The sequence below is a fragment of the Podarcis vaucheri genome (assembly GCF_965113315.1).
Source record: "Podarcis vaucheri genome assembly, chromosome: 5".
Lineage (NCBI taxonomy): Eukaryota > Metazoa > Chordata > Lepidosauria > Squamata > Lacertidae > Podarcis > Podarcis vaucheri.
The window spans coordinates 66,072,465-66,090,922 of NC_138763.1; the positions used below are offsets into that span (position 1 = coordinate 66,072,465).

Below are 18,458 nucleotides of genomic sequence, written 5' to 3' on the forward strand. Positions count from 1 at the left end.
AATTTTTGGGGGTGTGACCAATACGGAGCAGTTGTTGTCAGTATTCCTACCTCCAGCAACAGTGAATTACTATCACAAGAGTACTGCCATCTAAACAAGGTGTCTCAATAAATTAGTAAACATGGACTTCAATAGTTACATTCAAGCAGAGCAATCTAAACCCCTGATCTGCTGTACTGAAGGGAGTGTGGATGAAACAGATGTGACCTACCTGCATTTCCCAAATGATGAGACTGCACTATGTCTACTTGGATGTAAGCCCCAGAAAGTTCAATAGAGCTTGCTCTCAGGTAAGTGTGTGTAGTCTAGGATTGCAGGCTGACACTCAAATTGAGACCTAGATCACCAATATAACAAATGAAGAGCCAAAAGTTGTCAAACTTCTTTCAGCTACAATACAGAGCAACCATAAAACATTTTTACTGAATAGCAAAATATTTCCAGTTATCTGCACATTTCACCACTAGCAAATAAGGAGGGCAGAATGCTTACTTGCTCATTGCTCTTATGCAGGTCAACAACTAGAAAGAAAATGAAGATTAGTTCATAAAGCAATACCAACCCATTAGTAGGAAAAGAGAAAGAGGATGTGCAGAACAAAATGCTTACGTACCTTATCCATCTCTCACTACTCCTTTTGATGCTTGAAATAGATGCACTGTGTTCACACTGCAGCAGGAAAATACTAACTTGGTCTACAATTTAGGGCAAAACTACACATTACACCTAGCTGGGTGCAATTTTTATTTTTCAGTGGGAAGCAGCCTCGGGACACAAAATTTAAAGGAAGAAATGGCAATATTACAGAAAATGTTTCCCTGCTAAAAAGTTGTGTTTTTTCCATCAGCAGGAGTAGGGAGGGAGATTTGAAGCAGGAAAATAGTTGACGGAAAAGAGTTAAGCAGCCTTCCTTGTCCCACGACTTCCCCACTTAACATTTAGCCCACATGTCATTTAAAAAGAAAAAAAGCATCAGGGCAGTTGTTTATAATGTCTGGTTGGGCACTTAGGCCATGCACAGAAATTTTTGGTAGATGTTATGATGAATCCCTATTTGCTTTTGTGATACTAGGCCCAATACAGGAAGAGTAACCTTATAACTGTACAAACTATTGTGGTGTGGGGAATCTCAATGTAGGGGGAGAGGGGCTAAATGTTAATTGCAGTCACATTCTCATAGCCCATTTAATAGAGACATTAAATTAAAATATAAACATAAAAAGGTAGGATTGTGCTCTGTGGGAGTGGATATCCACGCACCACTGTTTTTCAACACCTGCTTATAGTTTATATCATAGGTAGGTGAGATAACAACAGAACGATTGGCCTGAAATCTTTTTTTCTTTTTAAAAAAGGTTTATATATTGATACAATTAAAATAGTTTTCTAGAATCAATTCAAATTCATGCCATTTTAGAAAAATCATCCATTTCCAATGAAAATATTGTACAATATTATACATAAACTCAAAGCTTACAAACTATAATAACTACAGCAATAAATATGGAATCGGGGGTCCTAGAATTCCAAAAGTACAGGCTGTTCATTAATTGCTTCTTCATTCCTGGAAATCCAGCATCCAAAATAAAAAGGCCCACTTTATTTAAATTATTTGTAGACCAGGTGAGTATTTCTTTCATGTATTTAGTTCCTTTAAATAGATTGCAATGGTTTGCAATATACTTAGGAAACTGGTAATCCCTTTAAGTGTTTCGTGAAATCGAGGGCTCCTTGTGGAACTGGCCTTCCAAAATAAACCTTAAATAATTCATTCAAGTCTTCATTCAGAAATGATGCCTCTTGTGAAAATTTACCCTGAAATGAACAAGTGTTACAGTTTTATGAAGTAAAATCAAAATGTTGCATTATCAATCATCGTGTGTGATTTAAGAAGAGAATGGTGCAAGGCGGTACCTTTTTCCTGGGTGCCACTGACGCAACACGAGGATTAAAAGTCATTCCTTTCATACTGTAGGCCTCAAAAAGTTCTGTAGGCAACCTATGATGGATACAGGTTTCATTTTAATATATTATTTGCAAAAAAAAAAAAAAAAATATTGTGTCCTAAAGCAAGACTGGGGAAAAACCAAAGACCCTAAATTTTAGTATTTGTATTGGAGAGTTGAACAGCCCTGCAAAGCACCTTTAAAATATGTCAAAAATTGAGGCAAACAAAGAAATGAACACACATTGAAACATTGAACAGAATAATGGAGCAAGACTGAAGTCTTCTTCTGCATGCAGACATTTCCCTCCTTTCCTATCACTGATACTGGAATCTAGGATTATTGTATAAAACGCTTGACAGTGAACATTACACAGCTACATTTTTTAAAAAATCTGCTCCTTTAGTTCACATTCAAGCTAATATTAAACAGTAGTAATGTACTTTCCACTCAGAAAAAGAACTCGGTAACTGGATCCATCTACCGTGACAATTAGCCATGGTAGCTAAGTATTGCTTCCAGGTTCAGGGGCAACTGGCCACTGAATGCCAGTTGCTGGGGTAAGAGCTATTGTGCACACCATAGGCGCCGACTCCATGGGGCCTGAGGCTGTTCCGGAGCTGATTAATAGGCGCAGCACGCTCTCCCCTATTCGCTCACGAGGAGGAGGCGCCACTTTATTTGCATATTCATGAGCTTATTTATTATTCATGAGCTTTCCCGGCCCCCCCCCAATATTTTTTATAAGTCCGCGTCCCTGGTGCACACCCCATGAGCACCCGACTGGGCACAGAGAGAAAAAGATAATAGATCTTGTCCCATCTTTCTCAGGGGGAAAAGTAGATCCCTCCAGGGAGAAGGACTGCAGCTTCCACTCTTCAGCTGAGGAGCGAAGACTTCAATCCTGCTGCATGCTCACCCCACGGCTCAACTCTGGCAAGACCTATCAGCCATGACCTCATCATCATGACCTCTGGCAACTGATGAGTAGCTGGCACTTCCCCCTGTCAAAGTTGGCCCACAGGGTGTGAGGTGGAGATAAAGATCTGGCCCACCAGGTCAAAAACTTCCCCCACCCCTGTAGACCTACGTAAGCTGCTGAGTCTCTGGTTCTATACCAGAAAAGACTGCAGGGTTTTCTCCGCTAAACTTCATTCATATAATTTATGAATTGCTTCCCATGAAGCATTCCAAAGCAATGTAACGATAAAAACAATTTCAATTCTATACGGATACAGAGCAATACAAAATTCTTCACTTAAAAGGTTTGTGGGGAAAGGAAGGTCTGCAGCAGGCATCAAAAAGAGAATAGACAGGGCCTGTGTGACACATTACGGGAGGGAGTTCTAAGGAGGAGGTACCAGCACACTGAAAGCCTGGCTCCTAAGTTGTTCTTTTGAATCTATGCACAATTTTTTTCAGAGCAAACACCTTTCTCTCACCTCCGACTAAATTCATGCCCAAGAGATTCTGATCCTTCTGCTGGTGCGCCAGCCACAAGGTGAGCTGCAAATTTCTGAACGACTGGGTGATAATGTCTCTGGGGGTCAGGGAGAGAGCACTGGTGAGAAATTGGGAATGTAAACCTTTCTATATTAATGTAATGCATTTGACTATTTGAACTAAAGGTTATCATCAAAATTGTATTCTCTCCGCTTTAGGAACAAAAGCTCGATTGGTTAAACATCCCATGAGATGCAAGACAATTATGACGGGGGAATCTTAAGCCTTTTCCAAGAAGAGAGTTAAAGCATCTAGCAGTGGGGATCAATTAAGTGGAGAAGATGGGAAGATGCTGGGTGGTTCGCATGCATCACTGCTCATTACTTTCTCAGTAAATAAGATGAGGTAGGAAGAAGAAAAGTGCAAAGCAGAATGATGGAGCTAAACAGCCTGATTAAAAGAGTGTAAAGAGTTACTGAAGTTCAAAATCATATTCGCCACTGAAGAAATCTGATTAATTGCATTATAAAAATGTTGTAAATAGAATTAGAATACTCAAGAACATTCATTCCTGCAAATTCTGACTTTAAAAAAGTGTATTCAGAACAGAAAAAGAGCTTCCTAGGTTACTAGTGTTGAATAAGGCAACAAGACATTAGTTTCCGTGACACTCACCCGCAGAGTATGCAGTTCCCACAGTGCTGTGTTCTGAGCATTACAGTACTCTGGTTCTTCCAGCTCAGGAAGGTAAAGTCCACTCCCTTGAGATTCATTGTCTAGGAGAAGATCTGTCTTTGGGAAAGTCTACAATACCATCCAAGAAAAGAAAAGGAAAAAAGAAGAGAGTCCCACGTGAAATGGAATAATAATTACAAAGTTGTTACCATGTTTGCCTCAGAAAACAAAATTGCATCTCCCCGAAAAGATAACTATCGATGTAAGAAACTTAAGATCTCTGAATATGTATATGGCCTGATGGATCATGTTAAAAGTCTCTGCTTTCATTTAAAGCAAAATGAACCAACTCTGGGGAACTCACGTCTGCTGTAATAATTTTCAAAACATGTTAAGAATATTTCACATGTGGACCATTTTGTTCATTGTGTTGGAAGGAGCATTTTATTTGTAGCCTACCTCAGGGTAGGCAGCAAGAAGAAGAGAAACCTACAAAGGTCAAATACAATTCCTGCCTTCTCACCTAATGCTAAAACCACTGCTTAGCATTAAATGGACGAGACTCTACCAGTCGAATCAAATGCAACTGGGAGCAGGACATCTGCCAAACTGAGTATCAGTTTCAAACAAGTATTACATATGTGCTAGAGACCCTGGTTTAAAGCAATGGTTAGTTTCAAAAGCCAGTTTCAAATAGCCCATTGTTTGAATTTGGCTTCTTAAGAAAGCTAGCCACTGTTTGTTTTAAACCAGGGTTGTATGAAATGCAAAGTCAAGATTCTTTGAGAGCTAGGGAAGGGGCACAAGCCCAATGCTTCATTCTTGCTCGGCTACATGGGCGTAAATCATGATTTAGTGCAAACCAGCCAATATGTAAGAAATTCCAATTAACAACCAAACTAGGTCATTTTAAGATCAGAATCCAAACACCATTTTCAAACTGCAGCAATTAAAATACCTGCATCTTAGTAGAAAAAGCAATAATCAGCCTCACCACCCAAGTTCTTGACATACAATTGTCTTTACTGCCATCAGCATACTGAACCTGCCAGTCATCAAGCTTACAGCCCCTGGAGCTATCCTTTATACGAAGTATCTATAACAGACACCCCTCAGACTGTTCTAGGCCAACTCCAGTGAAAAGGTGACCCTGATTCTCTGAGTGACAGCTTGGGCCCCGTGGGCATTTCCCCTCTAAAAACTAAATCCAATGCAATGAAAGAGCTAAGATGTTGATGCCCATAGCAGAAAGAATAACTGAAGAAACAACAAGGCAGGAAAGCTGGAGAATTAGGGTTGCCATATTTCAAAAAGTAAAAACCAGGAAGACCCCAACATTGTTGAGGTTTTTTAAAGGAAACCACTGAAATTGTTGAGATTGGTGTTTTGTTTTGTTTTTTGGAAAACCCAAAAGTTGTTGGGCCTTTTTTTTTTTTTTTTTTACAAAAACACCGCCTTTCAGAAATCCCCCCCCCCCCGGATGTTAATTCCGCCTTTGAAATTCCAGTGATGTCCGGGAAAATCCAGACATATGGCACCCCTAGGAGAATGCTGGAGTGACTCCATCTCTTCTGACAAGAATGAAACTTGGCTTGGCGCAGCTAAAAGTGAAATGGAACGCTCTATGCTGGTCTGTATCTGAACAAATGTGTGTGTAGATTTGTGAAGGTATGACATATTCTAAATATGATGTAGGAGATTCAACAGAATGAGTTTGAAACATCCAACAGTTTTAGATCCCAATAGGACTGTAGCTGAAGGGTCTCATTAGCTATGTTTTTAAGAACTTACATGCATTAATGTTCTGTTGGTTGCCAAGATACCAATGCAGGAGTCTGGAAGGAGATGGAGGGCTACGGTGGAGAGGCGCTTTATGAAAGCAAGAGCTCTCTGCTGGGACACCTGCTTCCTACGTTTGGTGAGCATCACATCAAGGCACTGCAGCACTATCGCCACATCTTCATTTGTAGCACCTTAAAACAACACGTGCGGTTCAAAACCCATTTGAATGCAGGAACATATATCCAAAAGAACACCAGAAAGATTGAAGACACCCGCTATTTCCCGATTCTATTTTTAATTTATTTAAGAAAGATTCACCAATTAAGAATCACACCAGCTATTTAGCAAAAAAAGAAACACTACTGAACACCACTGAAACCCACTGGTGGGTTATTTCTGTAGAGAAAGTACCAAGACATACAATTTCACTCCATCTACCATAGAAGTATATAAAAGACAGTACTTGAGCTTTGTTATTACAAAACCATTGAAATAAGGAGTTACCTGCATGTAGTTTAAGTAGTATCTTGTAAAGGTGTGTGTAGAACTTCAAAGGGTCAATGTTAAGGACATCACCTATCCAAAATAATTCCAGTTAAGTAGGTTTGTTGCTGTAACCGTAAAACAACTTACTTCCTTAAATGACAAGACGTTCAAAGGGAATATTTCAGTGTTTTTCAAACTTGGGTCTCCAGCTGTTGTTGGACTATAACTCCCATCATCCCTGATCACTGGTCCTGCTAGCTAGGGATGATGGGAGTTGTAGTCCAACAACAGCTGGAGACCCAAGTTTGAAAAAACACTGCTCTGGGATTTAGTTTCCTCTGGAGCTAAGTGCGTGCTGGAGACTGGTTGAACCTGTGCAATATATTCCTTTAATTACAAATATACAAGCAAAGTCAACTGGAAGAATTCAGATTCCTTAAAACAAACGGGCAACATTGATCCTGGTTCAGAGCCAAAGCAAAAAGTGTCTTCTCGCGGTCTCTCTAGTCCTTCCTCAAAGTCTATCACATTTCCTTGGATGGAGCTTTTTGTTAAATCTTTGACCACTCAAGGCCATCAGACAACCCTAGCAATGGTCCCATTCAGGCTAATCACAAAAGAAATGCAGTATGAAAATTAAACTGTACCTTGACCAGACAAAATGTGGAAAGCAGAAAGAATACAGTGCAGACTCTCTCTGTGGCTTAACACCTGAAAATAAAGGAAATGCATCAGAAAGATATAGACCAAAAGTCTTATATATCTTTAGACAAAGGATAAACTTACCCCTGAGACCATAAGAGAATGTAGAACAAGCAAAAGGTCATCAAAAAATTCCAAATTTATGAGGTGGGCGAACCTAAAATCAAGGAGTTAGATTTGTGAATTTACAGAAGATTTCTCTGTCAAACTCAAAGCATGCCATTGCAATTATAGTTTGTTTTATAGTGCAACTATCTTAAACAACATTCTTAAGTAGTCTTCTCTTTTGCAGTATGATCATTAATCACACACTACTTGTAATCCAAAAAAAGAACAGCATTCCTCCATCTGCCAGCTATCATTTTGAAAACAAAACAGGATGCTATACAAGCAACGCATGAAACAGATGAAATACATACCAAACTTTTTAGCAATGTTATTTTAGAACTGCATTGAATTTCAATTGCTTTTATTCTTCCGACTTTCTTCTACCCTGATTTTTATTTAATTTTTTCTGAGTAATTTTAAGCGAAGTGTTTAAACAAATTTAAGCAGTGGGTTGCATTTAACTAAGTTCTACCCAGGCCCACTGAAATTAGTGGACATGATCAATTTAGCTCCATTAATTGCAATGAGCCTACTCCAGTAAAACCTTTTCAATGAAACTTTTTATGTTGATATAATGTGCCTTGTTAGGAACTTTTATAAAGAATGGTCACTCAAAAATTGCTTTGAAATTCTTACTTTGCAAGGCCTTCCAACACAGCAGGCAAAAGGGGAGACTTCTGTGCTTTTTTCAGTATTCGGAAGTAAGTTAAAAATACAATATTCAAGGTTTCTGTGTGCTGTAGAGAAAAGACACCCACAAATGAACACATATGGAACATTCCGAGTTCACCGTATTTAAGTTCTGTTCACACTTGCCTGGATTTGAAAGCCATTAATCAAAAACCCCTTTAAATTTCCTAGGATTACTTAATTGCTAGCAAGATCAGTTCCTAATTACTGGTTTACATCATTATGAATCATAGCAGGGATAGCTGTGGATAGACACCACCATTGTAATACATAATGCCCTAAACCAGTAATTATTGAATTGCAAGGAAAAAAACAGACCACTAGTCTGTTATTGCACTATTTATACTCCCTCAACTATTGTGCTGAGTAAAAACAACTACTAATAATAAAGATTACCACAATGAGGGATAAATCCGTGCTTATAGTATCAGTCTTTGTGTTTACTGTGCATACAGCCCACCCACATTTTATGACTAGAAACTCATTTCTAAGGAACCACAGAACCAAAGCAAGAATTTGAAACAAGTATTACAATTGGCAATATCTGGTCTTATTTTACTTGTGCATAATACAAAACTCAGCAGTGCACCACACTCGTGAAAATATACTTACCAGTTTCAGTTTTTTCTCTGTGCTCTCTGAGGCTTCTGCTTCTAAGAGTTCTCTTTCTAGTTTCTCTTCTGCTTTCTTCCACTGAAAATGTACAAGGTTTTTTTGTAAGAAAACACAAGATTCTGGTAGTATTAAGGTAATTCCTTTGCAGTCGTTGGGTCAGTTCAGATGTAACGTCTCTGATCAGGAACATGCCGCATGCTCAGTTCCTCCTCTTATGGACTGTGAGTGGTCAGATAGTTACTTCTTCCTGGTACAGGCAACCTAATTGGCTTTTCATCAAATGCTTGCTCTCCAAACCAGAATTGCAAATTTGGATTGGAAACGCAGGCCATGTTTGAAAAACTTCTAAATCATTGTTAGTTCCTAAAGAAGCTGGCTTGTTTAGAACCTAACCCATAGCTGTCAACTTTTCCCTTTTCTTGCAAGGAATCCTATTCGGAATAAGGGAATTTCCCTTTAAAAAAGGAAAATGTTGACAGCTATGATCTAACCTCCAATTTATACACAATGCTAAGTAGAGACTGAGGAAAACACAACCGAAACCATTATCCCAGATATGTGGGAAGAAGTGAGGTGTGTGCACGAGCCCAATACTTTGCTTTGTCTCATGGAGGTTTGCCCATGTAGCCCTAAACCATGATTTTGATTATATGTGAACTGACCATGATGTTTAAAGCAACATGAGAAACAGGAGTGGGACTATTTTCAGCTGTACTAAAAGCCTCTCAGCAGCAAAAGCATGATGGGATCACTTTAATAAAAAATCTTCCCATACATAACCAGCAAGAAACAATCTGCAGGACTTTTGTTTTGCAGTGTTCACATGGCCGCAAAACAAAAGTCCTGAGACATGAACCCAAGAGCTAATTTAGGGGCACCCAAGAATGTCAGCAAGCTCAGCTGAGATTTATTGTTTTATACTATCTCTCAAACAGCAGTCGCTTCCTCGCCAAATCATAATATAGTTTCAAAAGGAGGACGTCTTGAGGAAGTGTTGTTTCAAAATCTCCTTGGACAATGGAACTCACTGGTTAGTTATTTGGATACAAGCCAGAAACCGTTCCATTTTCTAATGAAATTCAAAATATATGTGTACACTACAGCGTAAGAAGTACCTTTCTTTGCATCCTTGAAAGATTTTTCCGTTTCTCTTGATAAGACATGAACCTCTTCTTTGGCGTGATGTCTTCTGCATCTTTTTTCACTTCTACTTCCTTAATTCTTAGGTGAATTAGTGTCATTAGCACCTAAAGATAATCCAGTAACATTTATTTCTCAAATTCATTAAAAGCACAGATCTTACAAAACATAAAACTGCCTGAGACCATTTCTTTCTCTTTTATATCCATATGCATAAATGCCATCCTTGCCAACAACCCATGAAGAATGGAAAGAGTAACGTTTGGGAAACAACTGGTGTGTTTTTTGTTTGCGATAATATGCCATAGTACAGTGGTGCCCCGCAAGACGAATGCCTCGCAAGACGAAAAATTCGCTAGACGAAAGGGTTTTGCGGTTTTTGAGCTGCTTCGCAAGACGAATTTCCCTATGGGCTTGCTTCGCAAGACGAAAACGTCTTGCAAGTTTGTTTCCTTTTTCTTAACACCGTTAATACAGTTGCGACTTGACTTCGAGCAGCAACTCATAGAACGCGGTGTGGTAGCCTTTTTTGAGGTTTTTGGTGATTTTTGAAGCTTTTCCAAAACTTTTCCGACACTGTGCTTCGCAAGACGAAAAATTCGCTAGACGAAAAAACTCGCAGAACGAATTAATTTCGTCTTGCGAGGCACCACTGTCCATTTTTAACTATTGCTCCACACTGGAGAGGAAGGAAGGAACTTACCTCAGGTCTAACATCATAATTCCTGCTTTTCACAAGGCCAGAAATCACCTTCACCACACCAAGTGAGGCATAGCCAAGTTTATCCTGCTTGAAGAGGGTCTTTACTGCACCACAGCACATTTCAGAAATCTGGAAAGTTGGAAGTTTCGATTATCAGTGTTTATTCAACCAGCACTGCTTTCTGGATGAAAAAATGTAAAATGCCATGAACAAAGATTTTTACCCTTCCAGAAAGTGATTCATAATTTACTTTGAAATGACATACAATATTTCAATATACCAGTAACGGCTGCTGTCACGACTATGGGGTATGCCTACCTGTTTTGAAGCATCATTCATGAGTGGCACGATGAGTACAATAATATTATTGTGGAAGTTGAAGTGAGGCAGGGCCACCAACAGCTCACACAAGCACTTCACAGCAATCTCTGCAAGGCCTTTGTATGCTTTTAGTGAAATCACGTTGCTTTTCTTCAGCTTCCTTTGCTTCCAATCTAAGTGAAATATTGCATAAAAGCCTGAGTATTTTGCCATCCCAGCTTCTGAAATTACTACTATTATTTCCAGGTGGGGGGAAAATATATATTACTTGCATATTTCCTGCCACAATGACACATAGGGCTTAGAATGAAAACACACACACAATGCCATATCCTTAAAAAAAAAAATACTAGGAAAAATACTTTCCTAGCCCTGCAACTCAGGATCAAGAGTTGAGATTCTAGAGTTTAAATCGGGGATCTTCTCCATGCTTTGTGTTAGGGATACTACCAATAGCTGCTTATTTCCAACAACAAAATAATTTTAGCGCTCAACATTTAAGAGCATATCCCCATCCTCAGCCATACACCCTGCCTGCTGTACCTTTCACAGATTGCTCCAGATTTTCTAAATAAAACTTGTACTGGCTGACAATGCCTTCTTCAAATTCTCTTAATTTCTGAGTTTCTTTTCTAACCTGTGGATAAACAAAGAAACAATGTAAAACATCTTGCCATAAATCTACTGTGTGACAACTGCAACACATTTTTTTTTAAGTTTCAGAAGATGTCACCATCTGCAGTATCTATTTTGAAGTCTTTTCAAGAAGTATTTGGGGAAATTTGTTACCCAACAGTTTTGAGAGAAAGGTGTACTCTTCATTTTTGGTACCCCAAATGCCAACATTTCAACAACTAAGCTTAAAAACTGTGGGCTATTTTTACGGAAAGAAATCATTTCATAGATAAAAACTCTTAATTTCTTCCTCCATAAATATAACAAGTTGTATTACCCTCCCAACTTGACATTAAGCTACTCTGAAACATACTACAACCTCACCTTTGTGTTTTTCTCTTTCTCAGTTAAAGGTCTGATTTTGTAAGATGGAGTAATGTCTTTGAAAAGCTCCATCAGAGAAATCATCACCAGCTTTCGCACAATCACGGCCACATTGGGATCCTGTTCCATTAACATCGCACGCAACTCTTTCAGCTTCTTTATCTGCTCAAGCAAGGATGACATAACCATGAAATATAATTGGCAACTACAGGTAAACCAGACAAAATTTATCATTGTAATGTGAGGAGCAACAACTACTGCCATCTTCAGAGAACGTGCACACAGAATTCAAGATCGCAACATATTCTAGATATTCATATGGTGCAAAATATTTTAGTAACACTCTATCTTTATACCATCAATTTCTGTGATATCACCCATTTTTCAAATGAAGCTTTAATGGATTTGTATCAGTGAGGAGGTGCTAGGTTTTCCCAAAACTGAGGTCATGCCCCCACTGATTTTTGTTTTAGCTTGTGTGGTGGGGTTTTAGTTTAATCAAACAACTACACCTTCTGAGACAATATGAAAACTGTCAGATCACATCAATTCTACTTCCCAATGTACCCTGGAAAGACTAAAAGACACAGTCTCACAATTGGCAAGGACCAGTTTGTTTTCATCAGCAATTACAAAAGCAGTAATCACAGTGGCTACCTTTCAAATGGAAAATACCTGGAACCCACGGGCTCTTCCTATCTCTCTAAGCCTTTCAGTTTGCAGTTTCACACTGCCAACTGTTTCACTTCAGATTTTAATCTCCCTCCAGAGATTTTTTTGTGTGTGTGAGTGTGTGACAAGTCAAATTCTTAAATTGAAGTACTGCCTGTGAAGCAGTTACAGAACATTGCTTTTAGGGAACAACTTCTCAAAAGGATGGCAAAAACGTTGAGAGGAAAAAATAAAAGCAAGGTTAATGGTATTCATTTAATTCCATGCATAAAACTGTTTCAACAGCATCCAAGAGAAATACTGTAAAAGGAGCCTAAAGGAAAGGAAACTATCCCTTCCAATCCAGAAGGCAATCACACAAAATCTGTGAGATGAGAGCATGAACAACAGCACATAACCCGTGAGACCTCACTGTGCCAAGCCATTAAAAGCCAACATTTGTTTCCACACTAAATATGATGCATCTGAATCTTTGGCATGTAAAACTCATTCTCTTACTTTTTTATGGCATGGCCAGTTTCAACTCAACTGAAATGTTACTTACGTTATTTTCTGGGTCAGACAAGATGGCAGATGCTAAGGCAGCTATGTGCATCTTTTTCTCTTGTAGCTTCTTTTTCCTATGAACTAGCAGTTCTTCAGCAGTGAGAACAGGTAATGGTTCTTCAAGAGCTGGTGATAAAGAAAAACGCTGTTCAGGTCTTAGAGCAGGCTTCCCTAACCTTGGCCCTCCAGATGTTTTGAGACTACAATTCCCATCATCCCTGACCAGTGGTCCTGCTAGCTAGGGATCATGGGAGCTGTAGGCCAAAAACATCTGGAGGGCCAAGGTTGAGGAAGCCTGTCTTAGAGGGTATGTATGCACGTGTGTGTGCCTCCACACCAGAGCTGGAAAGGGTGGACATTTGAAATAGAGACTAGAAACTTCCATTGGCATTCTCATCAGCCCCTGGTCAAACCTTTATTCAGGTAAACGGACCTTTTAGGAGTTGGTTGGGTTTTTCAGGGGGTGGCATTCAGTTGTATTCAGCCAAGACTTTCAAATAATAGTTTAGGTTTCCATTCTCCTTTGTGAGTTACCCTAGTCAGGTTTCTATTCAATTTAGGTTGACTCCATAAACGCAACATCTGGAAACACTTTAAGAGCAATTCATTTCTTTGGCAGCATTATACTTATTTTACTTGCTCTATCCAGTAACTCAGCAATGAGGACAAACCACAAAATGTTCTCTGAACCAATGAAGTAATTTACACCAGAAGAAGAAGAAGAGTTTGGATTTGATATCCCGCCTTTCACTCCCTTTAAGGAGTCTCAAAGCGGCTAACATTCTCCTTTCCCTTCCTCCCCCACAACAAACACTCTGTGAGGTGGGTGGGGCTGAGAGACTTCAAAGAAGTGTGACTGGCCCAAGGTCACCCAGCAGCTGCATGTGGAGGAGCGGAGACACGAACCCGGTTCCCCAGATTACAAGACTACCGCTCTTAACCACTGCACCACACTGGCTCCACCACACCAATATGTTTCAAGAACAGTAACACCATTTGAATGTCCATTAATATTTAATCTGTACAAAATCTTTTTTTAAAAAGGTCTTAAATACCTTGTGCCTCTTCCATTTCTTCTATTTCATCCTTCTCCTCCTCTTCCTCTTCCTCTTTAACTACAAGAAAGAGCAAGCTCTTTTAAAATTCAGCATTGCGAATGATCCAGTTCTTAAATCAAACTGACAGCTTGCCTGGCAATCTTGATTGTGCCTCACCTGGCTTTTCCATGGTCTGTGGAATAATTCCACGTTTGTCTTTGATGGGAAGCAGATGAATAAGTTCTTTTTCAGGCTCAGTCTGCATGCGCCTTGGCTTCTTCTCATATTTCTCAATCACACTCTCACTCTTACGTTTCTTGGCATGAACAGGTTCACTATAAAGTGAAAGACTTGTCAGACTCTCATATGGATAATTTAGAACTCTTACATATAAAAATATTTTCACAAACAGAACTACAAAGGAATAGTTACAATGAAAACAAACTTACAATTTTCTCTATAATGCCACTTAATCAGACTTTTAAAAAAGATTAAACTGGTCAAACTATCTGCCAACTGAAGGCTTTTCCGAATGCTGTAGTTTACCAATGGGAACAAATGAAATTGTCACTATCCAGACCCTTCTGCCTTATTAAGTGCTTCCATTACATTACATTTTCTACAAACAGCTAGCCCAAGCTAATGCCAAGCAGAGATTCTTTTCACAGCAAGTATAACTACAGCAGGTGCTTAACTGTGGGGTTTGTGATTCCATTAATGTCACAGATGCCCTGAACTTTAAAGAGCAATGGAATACTTCTGCAAACTACCCATGCTACTGTTAATGTACCATCAAACTTCTACCTTTGTCCCTTCCTCCCTCCCATATGGAATATGTGAACTCATTCTCTGCAACACTTGAGCACATACTTCTGACTTTTCTTTTTTAAAACAAAAAACAAAAAACTTATTACACAGAGAAGGGGATATTGCTTGGAATAGTAAAACACTCAAGCAGAGAAGACTTAGTCATGCAGGGAAAAGGCCTATTCTGTTATGGCCTTTTGTATTAAAGGTCTGACACTGAGGGGCAAACTTAGAGTCAACATACGTTGAATAAACTCTCAAAGAACAAATAAAACAACAGAAGTGCTGCAACATCCACTATTCCCTAGTTTGCAAACACCTACTTGGAAGAAAGATCTCGTGTTATAAAAGATGCCCTCTGAGCAAGTTCCTCCATTAATTTCATATCATCTTCATCCATCATATCAAGAGGAAGAGCTTCCTCTTCTTCTTCTTCCCTTTCTGCCAAGGCAAATAAAATCAGAATAACTTCAGAGGCACTAAACACACTACAAAAGGCAGATGGAAATACCTTTTACCTTAATTTTGTTGAATGAGGGGCACAACTGTGGCACATTAGTTTAACGAGGGATGAGAATATAAAAGAACACTTGTGAGTAAACAATTACCTTTATGTACAGGGTGAGTCTTTTAAGAGGCCCTGTGGAACATGTGTACTGTACTCTGTATCCACGGGGCCTCTTTTAAAGGACTCACCCTGTATGTAGAATCCAACTGCATTTTTCTACCTCTATATTGCTCTCTGTAGAGCTCATGTGTGCCTGGTAAAATGCTGGTTTCTAATCATGGCTTCCAGGTAAACTATACTTCAGCTGTTCAGACAACCTGCAAGCTATGGTTTGCCTCAAATCTGAACCAGAGCCTGGGAGGGAATGGCCATGTTCAAGAGGGAGCATGATCTCAATGTTCACTCACAGAATGCCAAAGACTGATTTGGCATTAATCTTTGCTTAGCTCCTGAGTGATCACTTAATCCAAAGACAATGTGGGCTTAGCCATTTCAGTTCTGTATCATCAAGGACACTATCCACTGCAATAGTACTTCACTCCACATAGCATTTCCATATTCCCAAAGCAACAATATTTTGCAGTTTGAATAATGGAAAAGTACAGTCACTGAAACAGAAGCACTCCTTGAGTAAAGACATCTGGATTTCACACAATTAACTGAGCAACTCTCAATTATCATCATCATCATCACCTTTTTTTATTTGTATACCATCTTTCTACCTTACAATACTCAAGGTGGTTTACAAACTGAAGAAACAAAAAATGTACAACTTACAACAATCTAATGCAATACAAAAACGTGATAATAAAACTAAAATAAGCAACCTACATCAAAAAGTAACTTTCAACAATTATTAGAATTATACAAAATAATAATATCAACATATAAAAGTTAAACAGAAATCCACTCAACAGTTACAATAAATAATTTCTAAACTATAATTAATAAAACAATGGCAAGCCACAGTACATAAAATAATACAATACAAATTGAGAAGCAGAGACTGGAGGGTGGGGTAAGGCAGGTGGAAGGAGGGCTTGCCTGATGAAGTCTCTCTGCTCACAGTTCTTCCTCCAAGCACAGCTTCTTTATGAGGATTCCTAGGGCTGGGGGGGGGGGCAAGGCAGGTGGAAAGAGGCCTTGCCTGATGGAGTCTCTCTCCTCACTAAATTTTGTTGCACTAAAAATGGATTGCCTTGAAAAAAAACTATATGAAGACTATCTTTACTTACCTTTAACCACTAATGTGATGACCCCAACTTTTAAATGAATAATTCAAAACATTAGCCAAAAGTGCTGTTATCTACCACAGGCCTTTTGAATTGGATGGGCTAGAAATTTGGGTGGAATTAAATGACTACTAGTCATAATACCTTGAAATGCCAAATACTGGAAGCTAAAAACAACAACCCAGAGAAGAGCTGGTTCCCATCATGCTCTATTTGTAGGTTACCCAGACGTACCCAGCTGTCCAGGTGGAAACAGAATTATGCACTAAATAAAAATCTATACATTAAAGCACAATCCTATACACGTGTATTAAAATTAAGTCCCACTGGACTGACTCCCAATGTAAGTTAGTATAAAATTCCAGCCTTCTCATGGCCCAAGCTTCCGTGGACTCAAGCCCATTTTTTTCAGATGCAATGGATGACCTGTTGTATCAGAATCCCTGTTACTTACATTTATTCTATGGGTAAGGCAGCTTCATTTTGAGAATCACCGCTCAAAAATATAATCAGTCCCTAGAATTAGTTATCAAAATCAAAACATTATGAGAAAATGCTCTAGTGGGGTGGGGAACCCCGAAAGATGGTGCAACTGCTGTAGGCTGCATCCAGCCTATTAACTGCCAAGGTTTACTTCAATAACCTGTATCGCTCACATGCGAACTGCCTGATTTGAGATATGTATAACATTTTACACTATGAAAAGCACTTCACATAAAGGGTCACAATCTAAAAGGGGACCTCATATTCTGTGCCATAGTGAAAACCTCCGGATACCATGGAAGCCTATTACTATTATGTCCTCACCACACACACACACACACCCAGTCTCACCTGGATGTTTTTTCTTGTTATCCTCCAAAGGCATTGGCTTCTTGGATACAGCATCTTTGACAGCTTGTCTGAGCTTCCTTTGTTCTTTTCGGTATTTCTTGGCAGTACTCTGCTGCTTGAACTGTTTGTTTTTTAACTTGTTGTCAAGTTTTATTTTACTTGTTTTCAACAGCTTGCGGAAGCTTGGAACCCGTTTTTTGCTTTTTCTCTGGAGGCGATAAGGGCTGTGTTAGTTGACACGCATCTATCCATAATATTCCTAAGACCTTTTTAACTTAAGCCTTATAACGTTTAAGCAGCAGCAGCATAAATGACGGCCAAGGTTTTCGAAATGCTCGAGATGGAAATATTAAGCTAACATCACACGGGAAAGAAGAAGTGGGATAGATGGAGGACACGCTACTAGTTTGATTAAGGCGCAATATCTACTTTCAAGAACGCAATTGATTGATTTGGATTAAGAGAAATAAAGGCTAAGGAACCCTAAAGTAAAAAGCCAAATTATGCCAGGTGATTTGTAAATGGAAAAATAAATAAATGCTATCGCTGAAAATTCCAGTTTCCAAATCACACGCGCACCCCAGAGGAGCCACTCTGCACACCGATAGGGTGCTGGACTACAACTCCCATCATTCCCTGCCAGCGTTAGCCAGGAGGGACGACGGGAGTTGTAGTCCAACAACATGTGAGGGGGAGATAGGGGTAAGCGTCGCTGTTCACGACGAGGCTGTTCCCGGCCGCGGTCCCTCCGCCAAGCCCACCAGAACGAGCCTCTCCCGCGGCGCCTCGCCATTTATCCCTCCGCTCCACCTCCTGCTGCCCAAGCGCCGCCCAGCAACCCCGTCAGGGTATCCCGAGGCTTCCTCCCCCCACAGCCAAAGCAGCCGCCCGCCCCCCAAATCTCAACCCCCACCCCAATTCTCTCTCTCTCTCTCTCTTTCTCTCACCGGCTTCATGGCAGCGGAAAGCAAGGAAGGCGAACACGCTCGGAGCAAACCAACACGCCTCAGCCACGCGAGGCACCGGAAGTAGCTCTCTCCAGCCAAAGAGAGGGCGGAAAAGCCATCAGGAGGTCAGGCGGATCCTGCTTCCCCACAGCGACCTCTGTCGGAGAGGAGGAGGAAGGCAAAAGGCATCTCTCCCTGCAAGCCCAGCGCCAGGCAGCGACGACTCACTTTCTCAGGGTTTTTTATGAGCCCACAGGAGCGCTTT

General features: G+C 39.9%; 1 protein-coding gene across 2 annotated transcripts; it reads right to left on the minus strand.

Moving 5' to 3' along the window:
- Window positions 1-731: 731 nt before the first annotated feature.
- Window positions 732-18,335, minus strand: NOC3L (NOC3 like DNA replication regulator). 2 transcript variants are annotated; one of them, XM_082222049.1, is made up of 21 exons: window positions 18,194-18,335; window positions 17,247-17,454; window positions 14,996-15,113; window positions 14,043-14,200; window positions 13,884-13,937; window positions 12,827-12,954; window positions 11,611-11,772; window positions 11,155-11,248; window positions 10,609-10,784; window positions 10,291-10,419; window positions 9,563-9,694; window positions 8,445-8,525; window positions 7,779-7,879; window positions 7,119-7,191; window positions 6,980-7,043; window positions 6,351-6,422; window positions 5,856-6,037; window positions 4,065-4,193; window positions 3,389-3,486; window positions 1,915-1,999; window positions 732-1,815 (listed from the first exon to the last, which is right to left on the minus strand). In XM_082222049.1, exons 1-21 carry the CDS (start codon window positions 18,200-18,202, stop codon window positions 1,684-1,686), a joined length of 2,385 nt encoding a protein of 794 aa, XP_082078175.1. In that variant the 5' UTR covers window positions 18,203-18,335; the 3' UTR covers window positions 732-1,683. The 2 variants fall into 2 exon arrangements, with proteins under 2 accessions (XP_082078175.1, XP_082078174.1); XM_082222048.1 differs by having other exon boundaries at window positions 13,884-13,943.
- Between the last annotated feature and the right edge of the window lie 123 nt (window positions 18,336-18,458).